This window comes from Ochotona princeps, chromosome X, assembly GCF_030435755.1.
Source record: "Ochotona princeps isolate mOchPri1 chromosome X, mOchPri1.hap1, whole genome shotgun sequence".
NCBI lineage: Eukaryota > Metazoa > Chordata > Mammalia > Lagomorpha > Ochotonidae > Ochotona > Ochotona princeps.
The window spans coordinates 80,134,198-80,153,054 of record NC_080865.1 but is presented as its reverse complement, the minus strand read 5'-3'; the positions used below and the strand labels follow the sequence as shown (position 1 = coordinate 80,153,054).

The following is an 18,857-nucleotide window of genomic DNA, read 5'->3' as shown; positions in this document are numbered from 1 at the left end:
GCACTCCCCCGTGCCATTCTCTGTTTAAAACAGATTCAGCCACACATGAAAATTATTCCTACTTTCTAGCCCTGCATCAAATGTGGAAAATATGTCTCCCATGACTCTGTACTCTTTATACTGTAGATATTCATTTCCAGTAGATCATGACTGTGTTTCATGGGTTCAATGAGCACTGAAGCTGTATTTAAGGATCCTTTTTTCATTGAGAGGAGCAAGATGAGGCAAAAAGAATACATTATCTGCATATCACATATCTGCATATGCAGATAGTGTATGTATGTTATTCTTGAGTGAAGAGACATGTGGTAAGCTACCTGTTCAAAGTGAACAAGACTAACATAAAGCAGTCTGTATTCTCTACTTGCATGAAGCTCAAGGATTTCAATGTTTCACAACTGTTGTTGATCTGAATAAACAATTCTAGGACTCTTAAAATAAATAGACCATTAATACCTGAACTTCCGAGTCAAAAGAAAAGAGATTCTGTCTTCCATCTCCTCTACTGAGTTTGTTTAGCTGTTCAGTTTCTCTTCCATACTAAAATTAAAACACATTTGTAAAGTCATTTCATTTTCTCCAAAAGAGTATTCAATACCATTTAAATACACAACTATGTGAAGTATCAATTTGACACAGCTTCAAAAATATAACATTCTCTATTTCCATGTACTGAAGATGCCTAAAAGACACTTGCTTGGCCGGAAGTGATAGATTAGCATCATTACAACCTGCAATAAACTATAGGTCAGTTTCTCATCATCTCTATGTTCCTCTCCACAACACCAACAAAGTTACTCATCCCACAGTCAGTACAAAAAAAAAAAATTCAATGGACTTAGATGTAAACAAGGAAATAACAAAAGAGAAAACACACATTAGTGTGTGTGTGTGTGTGTATACATATATATATTCAAGGAATATCATATACAATTCAGATTCCATCACCTTAGGAAGCACATAATGGGCAGCACAGTATAGGATGACAACATTGGAAGGAGAATACAACTAAAGTCCACAAAATCATACAACGCCCATGTCAGAGGATCAGTACATTGCTAAATTTTGAAAAATACAGCTTTGAAGCTTAACAGGGGAATAAATTTAAAAGAGGAACAAATTAATTTCTAAACTTGTATAACCAAGCAGTCCACGAAGAGGAAAAAAAATAAAAATATAAGAGGTTTGACAAGGGTCCAAACGAATACATTGGGTCATTTCTAATCTATTGTAGCAAAGTCTACAGAATAAAATGTGCATCCTGCATCCTACTAAGCTTCACATAGTAATCCTAACCACACTCTCCAAAGTAGTCCAACCCAAATCCCAAAGAACAAAGTAAGCAGCATCAATAATGCCTGTTCATCAACACCTTTATTTGATGAAATTACTCACATTCCCACGTATTTATATATAGGGAGACTATGACTTTCATATGAAATAAGTATGTACAAATCATTAGATTGAGTATTGTATGCATGGTCTGCATCATTCGCCTCTTGAAAAAATGTTATGAATGACATACAGCAGCTACACTGAATAATTGGCAAATAAAATAAAATAAAATAATAAATAAAGTCACAAAAATCTGAAAGCACTTTCTGGAATCTAGAAAAAAAGAGAATTTCCCAAACTATCAGTTGGCACTTACAAGTTTGTCTTTAAGAGAAATAACTTTCCTTTCACATTTGCTACCCGTTTTTGCAATTTAGTGTGGTTTTCACTTGGAAATGACATTGCCAAATCAATTCCATCATTAAAACATTAATTTAATAGCTGCTCCTGCTTTATCCCAGTTGAAGGCAATTTGCCATAAAAAAAGACATACCTTCATCAACTCTGGATGCATACTCCTCTCCAAACTAGCCATGATATTCTCAGCTTTTCCTTGACTGCTCGTGTCATCATCTGCAAATTCATTAAAAGCAGATGTATTAAGCCATACAGACCATTACTAATCACCTAAGAGGAATGTTCTTACTATCTCTCCCACCCCATTCTCTCCTACTAGATTTATTGCAAAGAATTTTGATTATGAAAGCATAGGGAAAACTTAAATGGACTTTTGAAAATCTGCCATGAATTTCCTATCTGTTTTAGTTTGGTTATATTTCCTGTGTCAGAGCCTATACAACATCAACACTTTTAAAAATCTATGAATTCGCATACTCACTTTGAATTAAAAGGCAGATCAAACTTAATGATTAAGAGTTCTATATTCACCCCAGCACAAAGGACATTCCCATGGATTAAAATCAAAGGCTTATCTTCAATAATGAGTCATTGAAAAATTCTGACCTTGTACCGTGTCTACTGTCTCCTTTTTCTCTTGTACTAAACTGTCGGTATTGATCTGAATAATCTTTTTCAAAGTTATCAACCATTCCTCCATTTCCTGCTCAGTTTCAGCAGCCAGATAATGGCTATACTTATCTAACATCTTGAGTTCAAAAGCATGACGGCGCATTTTGGGGCACTGGAAAGGAGGGGAAAAAAGCATGCATTCAGTTAATTGAGTTGCCCTTTCAGTACTAGATTTCATTAGTTTGTTTATTTTTACCTCAGCTCAGCACTTCATGTGCGTCAATTCTTACATGAAATAGTTCCTTCTTTCAACCAGAAATAGACACTCTTAAGGCGATGAATGACCACATACAACATAACATCTTTGGTCCCTTGGGGACTGAGCACAGTGGTATGCACATGAAGTTGACATAAAAGACTATTTGTTAGTAAAAAGTATCAGCTAAGGCTTTTTTACATCCTTTCACATTTAGGAAAATCAAGCTTCTATCATAAACAGAAGCAAACATTTCGTTCTTTCCACTATATTTAAAGTCTTTCGTGCATATTTATAGATGTTTGAAGTCAGCTCTTTAAAATAAGCTTAAATGTGAACTGAAACAAATCTGTTGCTTGTTTTATATTGTAACACAAAATGCAATATGGACACTCAATAAATTTGAACACATATAACCCTGAATATATCACACAGCATAAAAGAAGACTATACAGTTAATTCACATTAAATTATGGCTCTAAATAAAATATATGGAAATTGCCCCACGCTAAATACTAGCATACAAAGATAGTAAAAGCTTCTCTCAAACCTGACACATTCTTTTACTCTACTACTTTATCTGCTGTGACAGAAGAAATGGCACAGTGTACCCTCCCAAATACCATAGCAACAATTTAAAGAAAGGCTCATGAACTTGTTTTTCATTGCATGGTCATTATTCAAGAAGGAATGAATAAAAGTTCCTCCTTCTCAACCTCAAAGTATACGAAAGGATCAAATGAAACTACCCTAGTGCATCCTAAAGATGTATATGTTTGAAAATATTCATGTAAGAGACATATTCTGGGTGAACTACAAAGAAAGGTCAATCCAGACTAGGATTAAGTGAGAAAATCCATAAATTCTGTGTGTCCTCTTTTTCTAATAAGACAAAAAAGATGTTATGTATTACTCATAGTACCTTCCACTCTCATAGATCTTCACACTTTTAAAGATGTTTTCCCATTTTATTTGATGGGATATGCAGACATTCTTATGATACAATTTTGAAAGTTAAAATTCAGGTAATCTGAACCAACATTCCCTGCTTCTTTGTTAGCCCAGGAGTCCTTCTGGTCAACCATATACTCTGGTATAACAGTAATGGCTTGGACAATTGACTTCCTATTCTGATCATTTCTCTGACATTGATTTCTCACCTCTGTCTCTGCTTATGCCTCCTCTGTAATTCAAGTAAGACCCTGCTGTGTGCATGATCATGCTGACTATTGTAAGAGCTACAGAAGTGAGACGTAGTCCCTGTCATCTGAGAAAAGAATGTGCAGAATGAATAACAAATCAGGAGAGTGACTCACTTGTAGCATAGAGCAAAAGTCAGTGGCACGTAGCACAGTGAGGTGGAGTTCCACTCGGTAGCCAGAAGGTTGAGGAGGGAAAAAAAATCTTTCATGGCAGGGGTGGCATTTAAGCTGAGTCTTAAAAGATCAGGTTCCAACAAGAACCAAAAGGGAAAATATAGGGTAAGGCGAGACAAAAATCTAAGGGAAAGTAAGTCTCTTATATGGGAAATTAACTGCATAGTCTAAGGTATCCAGAAAAAATCAAGGAGAGTGAGGCTAGAAGGCAGAGGAAGGCCAATCACAGTAGCCAGTAAATGCCAGGATTAGAGCCTCAGCCCTCATTCTGTAAGACAACAAACAACAAACAAGGATCTGAAATGGCAAGTGGAAGATCTAATGTATGTCTTGGGAAAACAGACAGCACTAATAAATCAGGAGGCAAAAGGCAGGACTCAGGACCAGTGAGAACAAAAGGGAGAACCAGAAACACAGAAGTGGAAACAGAGCCAAAATAAGTGACTCAAGAGGCATTCTGGAGGCAGATATAAAGGAACGGGTCAATATTTAAGGGCTAGCACTAGGGCACTAGGCAAGAGTAGGGCACTGAAGAGAAGGCTGAGGTTTCTGAGGTTCTGGAGGATGCAGATGACATTAACCAAGACAAAAAGTCACCGGAGGTCTTAAGTTTCAACAACCCCCTTGGAGAGAAAGAAAAACTACCTGGATGAAACAATTTTTTTCTTTTGAATACACAAAGTGATGGAAATTGATTTGAAATTTTAAGTAAGCTGCTTATAGTGAAGCCTTTTTTTAAATCATTATTTTCCACGATATAGTTTTATAGGCAAAGCAGTTCATCCTTCCCTCTCCCCTCCCACCCTCCCTTTTGCCCCCTCCCCCATTTGTCTCTGTTTTATCACTTATAGTGCCTTAGTACAAGTTACAAGCTTAACTTTCTGATATTTAAATGTTCCATGACATGGTAAGTATAGGATACAGATATCTATAAACTGTGCAAGCGAGACTAGCATACTGGGAAAGGAAAGATACTATACAGTATGTATATACATCCGAATAAAAGTAGGACAAGACAGTCTTACCTGAACAACATCAATGCAGGCATCCAAGTAGATGCAACCTTTAGATTCTTTTGAATTTTTCTCATCTTTATAGGAATTAAGAATATATGAACCATCAGGAAGTTGAGTCAAGTAAAAATAGCGTCTCTTGAATACCTATATAAACACAACCCAGCAATGATAAGTTTGCTATGTATTATGCATACAATGCTTTTATGTAGCTTCTTACAGCAAATAACTTAGTTGAAAGGTTACTTATTTGAAATTCAGAGCTACTGGTTCACTTCTCAAATCACAGAAATCAACAGGTGTGGACCAAATGGAAGCCAAGAGTTTCTTCCCACAAAGGTGGCAGGGTCTCTTACATGGGTGGCAGGGGCCCAAGCACTTGGGTCATTTTCTGCTGCTTTCCCAGGCACATTAGCAGGGAGCTGGACGGGAGATGGAGCATTCAGGATGCAAATTGGTGCCCATAAGGGGTGTTGGTGTTACAGGTGGTCCACTCATGACACAACACTGGCCACGAACGACAAAACTTTAAATGGCTTGGATGGCATTGTATCTGGACAATCTTCCGAAAGCCTGCAGAAATTTTTAGGACTTACCATTATCTTCCTTTGACTTAAGAAGAACAGTGTGATGTTAAGTGATCTACCATCAAATAATGAAAGAGCTGGTGAAGAACAATAAGATCCACTCTTTAAAATGTATAAAGCATTTTTCTATCTGAATCTCTCACTACAGTATTCTTTTCCCATTTAACTGCATGTCATGATCACTTAAATTAGGTTGATGTGATCAGAAATCCAAGATGTGTGTGTGTGTGTGTGTGTCTTTGTTTATCTTTTCTGCACTCGCCTCTGCCTGTATTCGTCTCTCAGCTGCTGGAAGTCAAACTTACATTGCACTTAACAGGGAAGCAAAGAAAGTCATTAGTTGTCTCCCATTGTTGCCAAGTGCCCTAAATGCTGAGATCTAAATTCACAGGCCTAATGGGACTGTGCCATTTGTTTGGAGTTAGGGATTCATAATAGTGGAGGGACAACTTGTTACAACAGCAAAGCTCACAGGTCAGGGAAAAAGCGGTAATCTATGTGATTCCATTCATGATGTCCCCCACTCTCATCTCCATGTGCAGTCCTGAAACCTGATGAAGAAGGTGAGTAAAGGGGACCAGGAGCTCCCTGGTAGATGTATGTTTCTTTTGTAAGTCACAAACTACAGGCTGCATCAAGCGTTTGTCACGAAGAAAGGTACAGATTACTGCTATTGCAGGACTATGAATCTAAACTCAGTTCGGGATGGGAAGGGACCAGGAAACTCTCTCTTGGCGATTACAGAAGGAATCTTCTCTACTTGCAGAATCTGGCTTTATGACTTAAGCTTCAGATTTTTCTATAACCCATGTGATGATCCAATGTGATCTCTGACTATTTTAAGTACTTTAATTATGTAAAGTGTATTATTTGGCAAGATGATTCTTGCAAACCACTTAGCTATTGGCAAACTTCGGAAACATCGACAATTTATTTCTCCATAGCATAAGCGAGGAAAGTATATAAACATGTTCAGGGCTATTTCTTTGCAGAAAAACTTGCAAAGAGAACTAATGATGCTTGTAGCTATTTTATCACTTGTTTAAATATCACTGATTTTTAACAAACAACAAAAGTATTCCAGGGGCCTGGCACTATAACCTAGCGGTTAAAATCCTCGCCTTGAACACACCAGGATCCCATATGGGCGCCGGTTCTAATCCTGGCAGCCCCGCTTCCCATCCAGTTCCCTGCTTGTGGCCTAGGAAAGCAGTTGAGGACGGCCCAAAGCCTTGGGACCCTGCACCCCTGTGGGAGACCTGGAAGGAAGCTCCTGGCTCCTGACTTCAGACTGTCTCAGCTCCAGCTGTTGTAGCCACTTGGGGAGTGAATCAACAGAGGGAAGATCTTCCTCTCTCTCTCTCCTCCTAGCTATATATCTGCCTTTCCAATATAAATAAATAAATATTTTTTAAAAAAGTATTCTAGAGTGAGGAACACTGGCTTAGGCTAGTAAATGCTATAGCTCTGATTCCAGGGAATGATTGTGTGAGATATCTGGCATTAACAGAAAAGAATGCAAAAAGAAATAACTAGCTTGTTTTTCCTTGCTATTCAGATAAATATCACTATACAACGAGTCTTCCAAAAGTTCATGGAAACACACATTTTGAAAAAAATTATAAAAGAATTTCAAAAATTATTGTGTATAAAAATCTTTGATTCTACTTTTTATGAACTTTTAAACATATTTACTTACTTATTTGAAAGGCAGAATGGCAGAAAGAAAGATGGAGAGAGAAAAAGATCTTTACCTGCTGGTTCACTCCCCCAGATAGCCACTATAGCCAAATCCAGAAGCCAGGAAGTCCATCTCCCAAGGGGTGGTAGGAACTAAAGCACTTGGTCTATCATCCAAGCTTTCCCCAGCATATTAGCACAGAACTGGACTGGAAGCAGAGTAGCCATGATTCAAACCCCTCTGACAAAGAATGTCAGTGCTACAGGCGGTAACTTAACCCACTGTGCTAAAATGCTGGTCCTCCATGAACTTTCTGAGGTATTCTCATATTAGGATAGAAAGATACAAAAAGAGCATGTGTATGTTTATCTGTCCTATCTCAAATATATGAGACAATATATCAGATAATGCATATATTCTCATATTCAATTAACCTACACTTGAGCTTACTGAAAAAATCTAAATTAATAAGAAAAGCTAATCTTAATGAACATTATCTGTGTGCACTTGCTTTATCTTTTTGACAATAGCTCATATTATTGAAATGACAAGATCCAAACAAGTTAAAATTACATATTGAGCTTATTTTGAGTGAACATTGAACACTTCGTGAAAAATACTACCTTTTAAAAAAAGTTTTATTTTTATTTAAAAGGCAGATTTACAGAGAGAAGGAGAGATTGAGAAAGAGAGAGAGATCTATCCACTGGTTCACTCAAACAATGGTTGGAACTGAGCTGATCCAAAGCCAGAAGCCAGGAGCCAGGAGCTTCATCCGGGTCTCTAATGTTTGTGCAGGGTCAGGGACACTGGCACCTTCCTCCACTGTTTTCTCAGCCATAAGCAGAAATTTGGATTGTAAATGGAGCAGCCAGGACACAAACTGTTGCCCATATGGGATGCTAATGTTTATAGATGGAAGATTAGCCTGTTGAGCCAACATGCTGGGACCCCAAAATGCTACTTTTTTAGTTATTACAGCACCTATGTATAACCAAAATTAGATATCTTTTCCATGAAAAAATGAATATGGAAAAATTGTAATCAGATCCAACTTTGTATTATGAGCAAATCTAAAATTTCAAGTCTATAACTTTGGTGATAGTCTATAGAATACACCTGGAGAATCTAGAGGTAGCAATGATGAAAGGGGTAGAAAAGGAAAAATACAGTGAAACATCACGGCATAAGGTTAAATTATAGCCTGTGAGTCTCTTTTTCTGCATGTACTCCTGCCTCACCAAGCAATGAAGCCCAGGAGCAGCCACTTTCTCCTGTATTAGCAAACCACAGTTGTACGGCAGGGAAAGAAAGGGATGTGACATTACAGTAAATTGTTTCCTGTGACATCACAATTATGTCTGAATGGGACACTGAGGCAGGCAGCTTGGGACTAAGTCAGGAGCATGATGCCTCAAGAGCACTTGGAAAGAACAGATGCCTGCAAATTTTATTATCTTGACTCTCAGCCAGGATCTCCTGCTGATCAACAGGGAAATAGTCTTTAAGACTCTGCTTCTCTTCCTCTCTTGCAAAATGATGGAACCAGACCACCTGACCCGTAAGAACACATCAAGATCGACAGATGATTTCATTGAACTTGAACAAATCACCCAGCAGCTGTCCCAGGCTGCACACTATCCCTCTGTATCCCACCCAAATTAATTCTTCATATACTGGAAGCACATGGTTTCTACTGTAAGGACTTTAAAAATCTGTGCTCAACAACATGCTGCAAAATGTGTAAGGTCTCTTCTCATTCCAGTGTTCTATGATATACGCCAGATTTCAATCATGGGAGGCTTACAAGCTGTCTTTTTCAAAGAGGAAAAGGGCATTCAAAGTCTCTTATATGAAATCGAAAAGGAAATCAAAGATCCAGCTCCTCTGATATTTTTTTTTAAATTTCAAGATGTGGCTATTTAGGGTCCAGGTTTACATTTGTTCTACCTTTCAAAAGGAAAACACCTGTTGAAATAACGACTGTGCAGAATAGTGGAAATTATCGATAGCAAGCCAAACCTTTCATCTAATCTACATCACATCATTCTATATTTATCATATAGCTACAGCATACCTTTCATTTGAAAGGTTCAAGTCCTTTGTAACCAAAAGTTAATTTTCTTAATGCCCCTTCAGCATAAGTATCATTATCGTCATTTTACCTAACAGCAAACTAAGATTAAAAATCTCATTTAACTTTGCTTAGGCAAATCACTGATAGACTGGAATCAGAATCATATTAACAATCTTCCTACCAAGGTCACAACAGTATCGAAAACCCTCACCAGAGTCTAGAATACTATGTATAATATGGCCTCAGAGCACTTATTGTATTTCATTGTAGCCCTGCTGGCTCCAGTTACTTTCACATGCTGTTTCTCAAACATCCCAGGATAATTTGAGCTTTCTCATTTCCTGTTCCCACACCTGAAATCCTCTTTCCCTACATATCCACACAGGTCACTCTCTCAGATCTTTGCTTTAATCACATCTCCAATGAGAGACCTTCATCATAGAACCCTGTTTTATCTTTCCCACATAGTATCAAAGTATCATCTGTATTATCTATCAAAGTATTATCTGTTTAAAAAATGTTTAAGATTCACTTATTTATTTGAAAGTCAGAGTTACAGAGAGAGAAGGAGAGTTGGTTGGTAGATAGATTTTTTTTTTAAGATTTATTCATTTTATTAAAGACAGATATATACAGAGGAGAGACAGAGAGGAAGATCTTCCGTCCAATGATTCACTCCCCAAGTGAGCCGCAACGGGCCGATGCGAAGCCGGGAACCTGGAACCTCTTCCGGGTCTCCCATGCGGGTGCAGTGTCCCAATGCATTGGGCCGTCCTCAACTGCTTTCCCAGGCCACAAGCAGGGAGCTGGATGGGAAGTGGAGCTGCCGGGATTAGAACCGGCGCCCATATGGGATCCCGGGGCTTTCAAGGCGAGGACTTTAGCCGCTAGGCCATGCCGCCGGGCCCTGGTAGATAGATTTTCCATCCACTGGTTCACTCTGCAAGCGGCCACAATGGCGACGGCTGAGCCAGGCTGAAACCACTAGTTTCATCTGGGTCTTTCATATGGGCAGCAAGGACCCAAAGAGTTGGGCCATGATTTGCTGCTTTTCCCAGGCCATTAGCAGGGAGCTGGATCAGAAATAGAACAGGGACGTGAACCAGCACTTATATGGGATGCCGGCACCTCAGATGGTAGGTAGCTTTACCCATCTGCCACAGTGCTGGCCCTTCTATTCAAGTATATCTTATCAATCTATTTGTTTTTTGCTTGCTTTCTTTTTCCAGACCATTGTGGTCTATGTTTCATCTACTGCTCTGTCCCTAGTCCCTATAACAATGTCCAGATGCAATATTAGTGAGTAAATGAATGAATAATTCATGCATCAGCACAGACTTTTCCAGTTTTATGCAATGGAAGTATCTATATATTTGTCCTTCCTTGCCTTTAATATTTTCCTAGATGGTGAACATATCTGAAAATTCTCCATCTTAGTGAGCACATGGATATTGTAGTCTACTCTGACCACCGAGAAGAATAAAACAGAAAGGAAGTGAAAGAATCCAGTCTTTTTTTCAAAATACACTTTTTCCATAAATATTTTGAATGTCTCTAATACACAAGCATTTCAACATTTTTGCATGAAAATAAACTTACCTTTTAATTCTATTTTATGTGAATTTTTTGAAGTCCCCTTCCATACTCACTTCTTCCTTTCTGATTCTTTTCCTTCAAGCGCCTGCCTTCTTCAGAAAACCTTCTCTGACCCAGGTTATAATGATCTGCACTCATACAGCACTTGGTCTCTACACTGCCTTCAAACAATTATTCTTAGTATGTGCTCATCTCCCCTAATAAGTATCAGTCTATACATGTGACACTTCTTTCTACCCTATGCAATGTTATTACAGAAGACATTCAATATCTATCTGGTGAAGGCTTTATAGATTATTACTATTATCTTGTACATACGACGCATCTAATAAATGGCTTTTGAACAGTGACCAATAAATGAGGGAAAACAAAATACACAAAAACATCTGAAAAAATCCTTTATCCATAATAAATGAGCATTATCCATTTTCTGGATATAAGAGAAAATCTGGTAGACTTGAGAATACAATTGGACTAATATATGAAAAATTAAAATTTTTCTCTTGCTTTTACTCCAACATACACAGTGATCTTGACCTCCTAGCAATTACTCTACTGTATGAACTTTCTTAGGTAAAGTACTCTTTTGATCTACTCTTCTCCCACTGCAGAGGGGGAGAAAAACCATCCTGTAAATAGCCAAGAGTAAGTGAGGACTTTTGACTCTGGCTATATAACAAATGACTGTCTCTTGTGCAGGGGGGAAAAAAGGAAGGAAGGAAAGAAAGGGCACCAGAAGTGAGTCATACATCAAGCAGTTGAACTTGCAACCCTGATAACAAGACAGTTCAATGTTTAACTGTGGAGAATGAGGAGGAGGGAGCTAGAGGAATGTGACCAAATTGAGCCAAGAAGATATATAAAGGTGAATGTTCCAGGGTTGGTCAAGAATCTGCAACCATTTTTTAGAAATAAAAGATCATTTTCAAGTTCAAATTCTTCCTTTTCCCATATATCATTATATCCCTTAGGGGAAAAAACATAGTTCTAAATACCAGGGAAAAGTCTTGTCCAATTTCATGGCTATCACGTCCACGTAAAGTTCCTTGCTGATATGGAAAGAAATAGAATAAATTAGCTGGTTTTAGCAGCTACTTGGGAGGGACAGAATGTAAATGAGCAGGTTTCTATTAGGAGTGGAGTCTCCGTTAAGGGCGCATGCATTCTCTACCCTACATTAAACCTGTCTTCAATACTTTTCCTGGAATTGAAGAGTGGTTAAAAAAAAAAAAGGGTGTGTTCTCCCCAACTAGGAAGAACAAGTAAGGAAATTAGTCACTATGACAATACTGTCCTGCTTCAACATAAATCCTAAGAACAAAGCACATTACAAGTGCTGGTAAAGATGATCAAGGTGTCCAGACAGCCAAAAGAGCTTGGCCAAGAGTTGTGTGAGGCCAGCAACCCCTTCAGTGAAAGGGCCCTGAGCACCATGACCCATGGCTTGAGGCACACCCTTGGCGGCTCCCATGTAGCCTGGGATTCTCTGGGCTGGTCTCAGCTGAGAACAGAATTACTCAGCAAGACCGCCTGGGAAAAAAAATAATGACAGCTGTCATATCTCTGGAGAACAGAGCTGGGAGAAAGGTGTACAATGGAGAGAAATACAACATTGTACTCTATAAATGGAAGTGTTACAACCTTTCAAAATGAACAACTCAAGTTCCTCCCCTTAGCAGCCCTTTTTCCCCAGGGCCCATCATCACTTACTTAAAGGTTCTCACAAAACTCTCCAGCAGGTCACTAGGAAAGCTTTATCTTTCTAATTCAGCCCTTGTATAAATTACTTTAGCTACCTACAGCACGCGCATGTGTGTGTGACACACATTTCAAGTCATGGGGTTGCTTTCTCTAAAGAATTCTTTTTTTTTTTAAGATTTATTCATTTTATTACAGCCAGATATACACAGAGGAGAGACAGAGAGGAAGATCCTCCGTCCGATGATTCACTCTCCAAGTGAGCCGCAACGGGCCGATGCGCGCCGATCCAGAAGCCGGGAACCTGGAACCTCTTCCGGGTCTCCCACGCGGGTGCAGTGTCCCAATGCATTGGGCCGTCCTCAACTGCTTTTCCCAGGCCACAAGCAGGGAGCTGGATGGGAAGTGGAGCTGCCGGGATTAGAACTGGCGCCCATATGGGATCCCGGGGCTTTCAAGGCGAGGACTCTAGCCGCTAGGCCATGCCGCCGGGCCCGAAAGAATTCATTTTTTAAGAAAAGTTATTTCTTTATTTTATTTTTTTTAAAGATTTATTCATTTTATTACAGCCAGATATATACAGAGGAGGAGAGACAGAGAGGAAGATCTTCCTTTCCAATGATTCACTCCCCAAGTGAGCCACAACGGGCCGGTACACGCCAATCCGATGCCGGGAACCTGGAACCTCTTCCGGGTCTCCCACACGGGTGCAGTGTCCCAATGCATTGGGCCGTCCTCTACTGCTTTCCCAGGCCACAAGCAGGGAGCTGGATGGGAAGTGGAGCTGCTGGGATTAGAACCGGCGCCCACATGGGATCCCGGGGCTTTCAAGGCGAGGACTTTAGCCGCTAGGCCATGCCGCCGGGCCCTATTTCTTTATTTTAAAGACAGAGTTCCAGAAAGAGGGGGACAGAGAGAGATCATCCAACCACTGGTTCACTAATCAAATGGCTATAATGGTCTGAACCCAGGAGCTTCATTGAGGTCTCCCATGTGGGTACGGGGTCAAGGACTTGGGCCATCCTTTAATGTTTTTCCAGGCCATTAATCAGGAACTGGACTGGAAGTGGAGCAAATGGGACTCAAACTGGCGCCAACATGAGATGCCAGTACTGCAGATAGCAGCTTAACCCACTTAGCCCACAGTGCTGGGTTTCTAAAGATTCTAAATATCTTATGAAGCAGGTATCCTCTACTCCCTTTTATCTACTGGACTTTCATTAGCTGCTTTTAATTCTTTCCCTTTATTTTATTTTCATAAGTTTTGGGTCCCTGCACCATCATGGGAAACCTGGATAGAACTCCTACCTTTGCCCTGGCTCAGCTTTAGCCATTTGGAGAATAAGCCTGTGGAGGGAAGATCAATAATACTCTTTTTCTTTCTTTCCTTCCCTGTCTATAACTCTGCCTTTTTAAAATGATCATTTTTGGGCCCGGCAGCGTGGCCTAGCGGCTAAAGTCCTTGCCTTGAAAGCCCCGGATCCCATATGGGCACCAGTTCTAATCCCGGCAGCTCCACTTCCCATCCAGCTCCCTGCTTGTGGCCTGGGAAAGCAGTTGAGGACGGCCCAATGCATTGGGACCCTGCACCCGCGTGGGAGACCCGGAAGAGGTTCCTGGTCCCGGCATCGGATTGGCGTGTACCGGCCCGTTGTGGCTCACTTGGGGAGTGAATCATTGGAAAGGAAGATCTTCCTCTCTGTCTCTCCTCCTCTGTGTATATCTGGCTGTAATAAAATGAATAAATCTTTAAAAAAAATTATCATTTTTAAAAAGCTGTCGTGCAGTTTCAAACTTTCTAAAGGACAATTTTTTTAACATTCAGAGTTTTCTTACGTTGTACATGAAGAACCTAACACTATAGTTCACTTTGAGAGGCAACAAGCTGACCTGCTTTTATTTTTCTACAGACCTCAGGGAGTGGTGGAGAGAGGGGAGTCTGCAGTCAAGTGTCAAGCCACAGTACATCAAGGAGACTCAGATCAAATGTGAGAGAAGAGGCCTGGATTCCGTAGGCTGTAATTTGCCCATGAGTCATGATGACTACCCGGATCCCACTGCTGGAGCTTCCTGGCTGATGTGCTGTGAACTCACAGGGGCCACTGAATGCGTGGATTCTCTGAGCAGCAGCAGCTTTTTGCATTCAACATATGCGGCTGCTGTTAAAGAAACCTGAGGCTCTCATCAGCGTGGGCTGCACGAGGCTTGAGAAGCACTGCAAATCAATCCACCTCCACTATCAGGAGAATGACTCACAGCGCAGCACACCTGAGTCATCTCCTCAAATGTGCTTAGGCCATCCATTAATATTCTTCACTGCAAAGATTCCATTTGGAATGTCTCAAACCCTGCCAACCTTTCGCTTTCATCCCACCTTCTGCCTGTCCTAACTCTCCAAGAGCTGAGTCAGCTGCTCACCTCATCTTAAGGTTGAGCCTCTCCTATGCCTGAATCAATATAAGCTGGAAGCAGAAAGCACTTCCATGCAGGTACTTCCAAAAGTTCATAAAAAATACATATTTTTTTTAAAACTATGCATGAGTTTCTTTAAAAAGAAAAAAACTGCACCCAGGGCCTGGCGCAATGGTTCAATGGCAAAATGCTCATCTTGCACGTGCCCAGATCCCATAGGGGTGCCAGTTCATGTGGTGGTTGCTCCACTTCAAATCCAGCTCCCTGCTGTGGCCTGGAAAAGCAGTGGATGGTGGTCCAAAGCCTTGAGACCTTGCACCCATGTGGGAGACCCAGAAGAAGTTCCAAGCTCCTGGCTTCAGATTGGATCAACTTCAGCCATTGTGTCCACTTGGGGAATGAACCAGCAGATGAAAGATCTCTGTAAATTTGATGTCCCAATAAAAAAAAAAATCTTTTTTTTTAAATGCATCCAAGTAAACTTTTAATTCCACTTTCTCATGAACTCCCACCCTGTGATAGAACATCTAAAGATACAAACCCAAGTTTTTCACTGTGTTCCTGTTCATAGGTCTGAATTTCTGCTTGGCTATCATTCCAAAGTTCCAGCTAGCAACTACAAGACTGGTGCTTATTTCCAATCCTCTGGTATCAACACACATGCATGCAACCACTTGTGCTTATAAAAAAATTAACTGAATAAAATTATGAAAGCCAACACACCAATCCCAATATGGCTGAGTTAAGTTAAGAGCTATAACAGCTCTCATAGGAAAAAGGAATCTTGGCAAAATCCGTCAGAAAGTTCTGGCTGAGCCTTTCTCCCATGCCCATTCTAGTTTTGACAAGTCCTAAAATATATGACTACTGCTATGGCTTAGGCCTTAAAGTCAGCGGAGGGGAGGAGATACATATGGTTAGCACCCAGAGAGCCAATCCAGGTTGAAGGCGGACAGGGAAGAAGGGAACTCCGTAACCCGACACAGTTCCCAAAGAACAGGCACTCTGTATACTGTGAAGCATTCCCAATTAATATTTGTAAAAGCTCTGTCGCCGCATGAGACCATTTTGGTTTATTCCCCCTTTCCTTCAGTTGGTCTACCGTTTCCCGGAGTTCTAAAAAGAAATAAATGCCTTGCTGACACATGAATTATGGTCTCACACCCCAAAAAAGGAAATAAATAGCCCAAAAATGAGCAGCTGGGGATAAAAAGAGGCAAAACACTAATGAGCTGGAGACAAGTGGCAGCTGCCCTCTTCAGTAGGCCCCAGGGTCACCAGGTGTCCTCAGACCTACCACCCACTGTGGGGGTGAACTGATGGTTGCTGCCTGGCCCCTGTGAGTGCTTGAATTTCCTAAATTAAGGCTAGCTAAGACATAGGCTGAACAATTCATCTTTGATTGATTGTATTCCTTTCTATTTCTGCAGCAGCACATTGCCACCAGCTGAGTGGCCTAAAATAATGCGAATCTGCTATCTTAAGAGTTCTGTAGCTGCAAAGTCTCACATAGGTTTTACTAAGATAAAATCCAGGTGTCAGGCTATGTTCCTTTCAGGAGACTTTTAGGGAGAACCCATTTCCTTTCCTACAGTTCCAAGTTTTCAGAGGTGAGATTTGAACCTATTCAGCACACAGCATATTTTCCAGACCAGGTTTCTGTACTCATTTGACTTACCCTGATTCATTTCCACCTCTCTTCCTCTTACCCAGATCCTTGCCTATGTTAATAAGTCAGTGTTCCCTCCCTACCAGCTAATTAGTAACTTAATTTCCCCTTTGCCATTTCTGGGAACATTCATAGGTTGCAGAGATTGAGACATGGACTCTGGGTAGCTCAAGGCCATGGGCCCCTGCACTCACAACAGGAGACCGAGAAAAAGCTCCAGGCTCTCAGCTTCAGACCAGCACAGCTTTGGCCACTGCAGCCATGCAGCCATTTGTGGAGAGAAGCAAAGGACGGAAGAAATTCATTTTCTTTCTCTCTTTCTCTCTCTCCCTCCCTCCCTCTCCCTCCCTCTCCCTCCCTCTCTCCCTCTCTCCCTCTCTCTCTCTCTCTCCCTCCTCTCTCCCTCCCTTTCTCTCCCTCCCTCCTCTCTCCCCTCTTCCCCACTCCCTCTCTCAGATCCCCCACCCCGGCTTTGTAACTCTGCCTTTCAATTAAAAACATAAATAAATCTTCTTTAAAAACAAAAGAATATAGATTTAAACATCAACCTGTCTCAGTTCAAATTATACGCCCATGCGACCTCAGTTTAACAAATGGATTTCTCAGTGCCTCACTCTCCCCTTCTGCAAACTAAGAAAAATAACAGCACTTGTATCATTGGGCAGCCAGGAGGATCAAACGAGATAGAGAAGATAAAACACTCAGGATGGTGCCTGGCACATATGAAGTCCACAATCTCTTTTTATGATCCGATTCTGAGGCCCATGCCCAGGTGTGGGAGATATACAAGAAGCAACCTCACAACTTTGATTCATTATTTTCAGGGCTTGAAAATGAAAGTGAGACCAGAACATGACTACTAAAGGCAGAGCAGCAGGCAAAATATTAGATTAAGATAAAATTTGAGTCTTCCCTTGGTAGACACCTATGGTTTCCACTTGCAGGCTAGCTGAAAGATAGAATGACCTTTAATTCTTAATGGGAGTGTGAATCATTCTCAGCAAAGTACATGAGCCTATATTAAATATCTGAAAGAACAGTTATATTTGGTATCAGAGAATAATTTGTTTTTCTTCTCAGGCTCTTCCAAGAGCTTGCTGGCTTTTTCCCTTGGATTTAATAGCTCTCCCAGCTTCCTAAACAAAAGACAACCTCATCCAGAAGTGTGTAAGGTTCTGCATGATTTTGTCCCTTTCCATGTGTCCACTTTTATCTCACGCATCCCTTACCCAGACAAACAACTGTGAAACCTTCTAGGTAGGCTGCTCTGAGCAGATTTATACTGAGTAAGCGCTGAATTAGTAGCATGTGCTAAAGGAATGGATTAGGCTGTCCCTTCCACTCATGAAATTCATTCCCACGTACGAAACTTTTGAAGCCCTTTTCTATCAAAGCTATTTTCTTCATTCAACTGACAGCCTCCTTTTAAATGTCCTGATTCAGAAGATGATAACTAAATTACAGTGCCTTAAAAAGCTGCAATTCTAAATTGATCCCAAGGTTGCAGACTTTTAAAAATCATATGGATCTGTAAGAAGCCTCTTACTAAATTAAAGGGTTTCTTGTGAGTGCTCGTTATAAAATATTTTTTTTCCAGATTGGGTACATATACCAATATCCTTAAAAAGGTGGAACAGTATAGTAACTACTTCCTACCTTCATGGTAACCGTGATGGTGCTATTGACATTCGCTTTGTGCAACCAGCCTTGTTTGATCACACCACCCTTCTGAGAACATAACGAAGATGAGTCCTAAAACAGAACGAAGGCCATCAGTCAAATAGTGGCCACCCAGGGATTTAAGAAGCCAAACATCTGGGACACACAGAATCAGGCCCTGCCCCACTGCCTTCATTAAAATGCAAAACGTGCAATCCCCCATGAAGATTTCCAAGCAGTGACTATACAATGGTATGGCTCTCTACTGTGCACATAGTAGGCCCTTAGTATGTACTGAGTATATATGGACATCCTCTGGGAAAGCCTTCTGTACTGTGTAAACAATCAAACTGTACTTTGAAATTGAAGTATCACTGATCTCTGGGCCATATGTCTCAACGAGGATCTACTGGACAGAAAAGTCCAGAGGAAGCAAGGTGACACAAGCCCAACCAAAGCACAGCAACTCTAACAGCATGTCCCAAGGGGGCGGAGCATGTTTATGTACAAATCACAGTCCATTTCACTT

At 40.6% G+C, this 18,857-nt stretch overlaps 1 protein-coding gene across 2 annotated transcripts in view; it reads right to left on the bottom strand.

Annotated features, from left to right (window-relative positions):
* DOCK11 (dedicator of cytokinesis 11) overlaps positions 1-18,857 on the bottom strand; it is a 235,980-nt gene that overhangs the window by 166,771 nt on the left and 50,352 nt on the right. For both annotated transcript variants that reach the window (XM_058659209.1, XM_004587632.4), the window contains exons 6-10: positions 18,326-18,421; positions 4,962-5,096; positions 2,299-2,476; positions 1,829-1,908; positions 457-540 (exon numbers count right to left, since the gene is read on the bottom strand). In XM_058659209.1, coding sequence (XP_058515192.1) covers positions 457-540; positions 1,829-1,908; positions 2,299-2,476; positions 4,962-5,096; positions 18,326-18,421 — 573 coding nt within the window. The remainder of the gene's footprint in view (positions 1-456; positions 541-1,828; positions 1,909-2,298; positions 2,477-4,961; positions 5,097-18,325; positions 18,422-18,857) is intronic.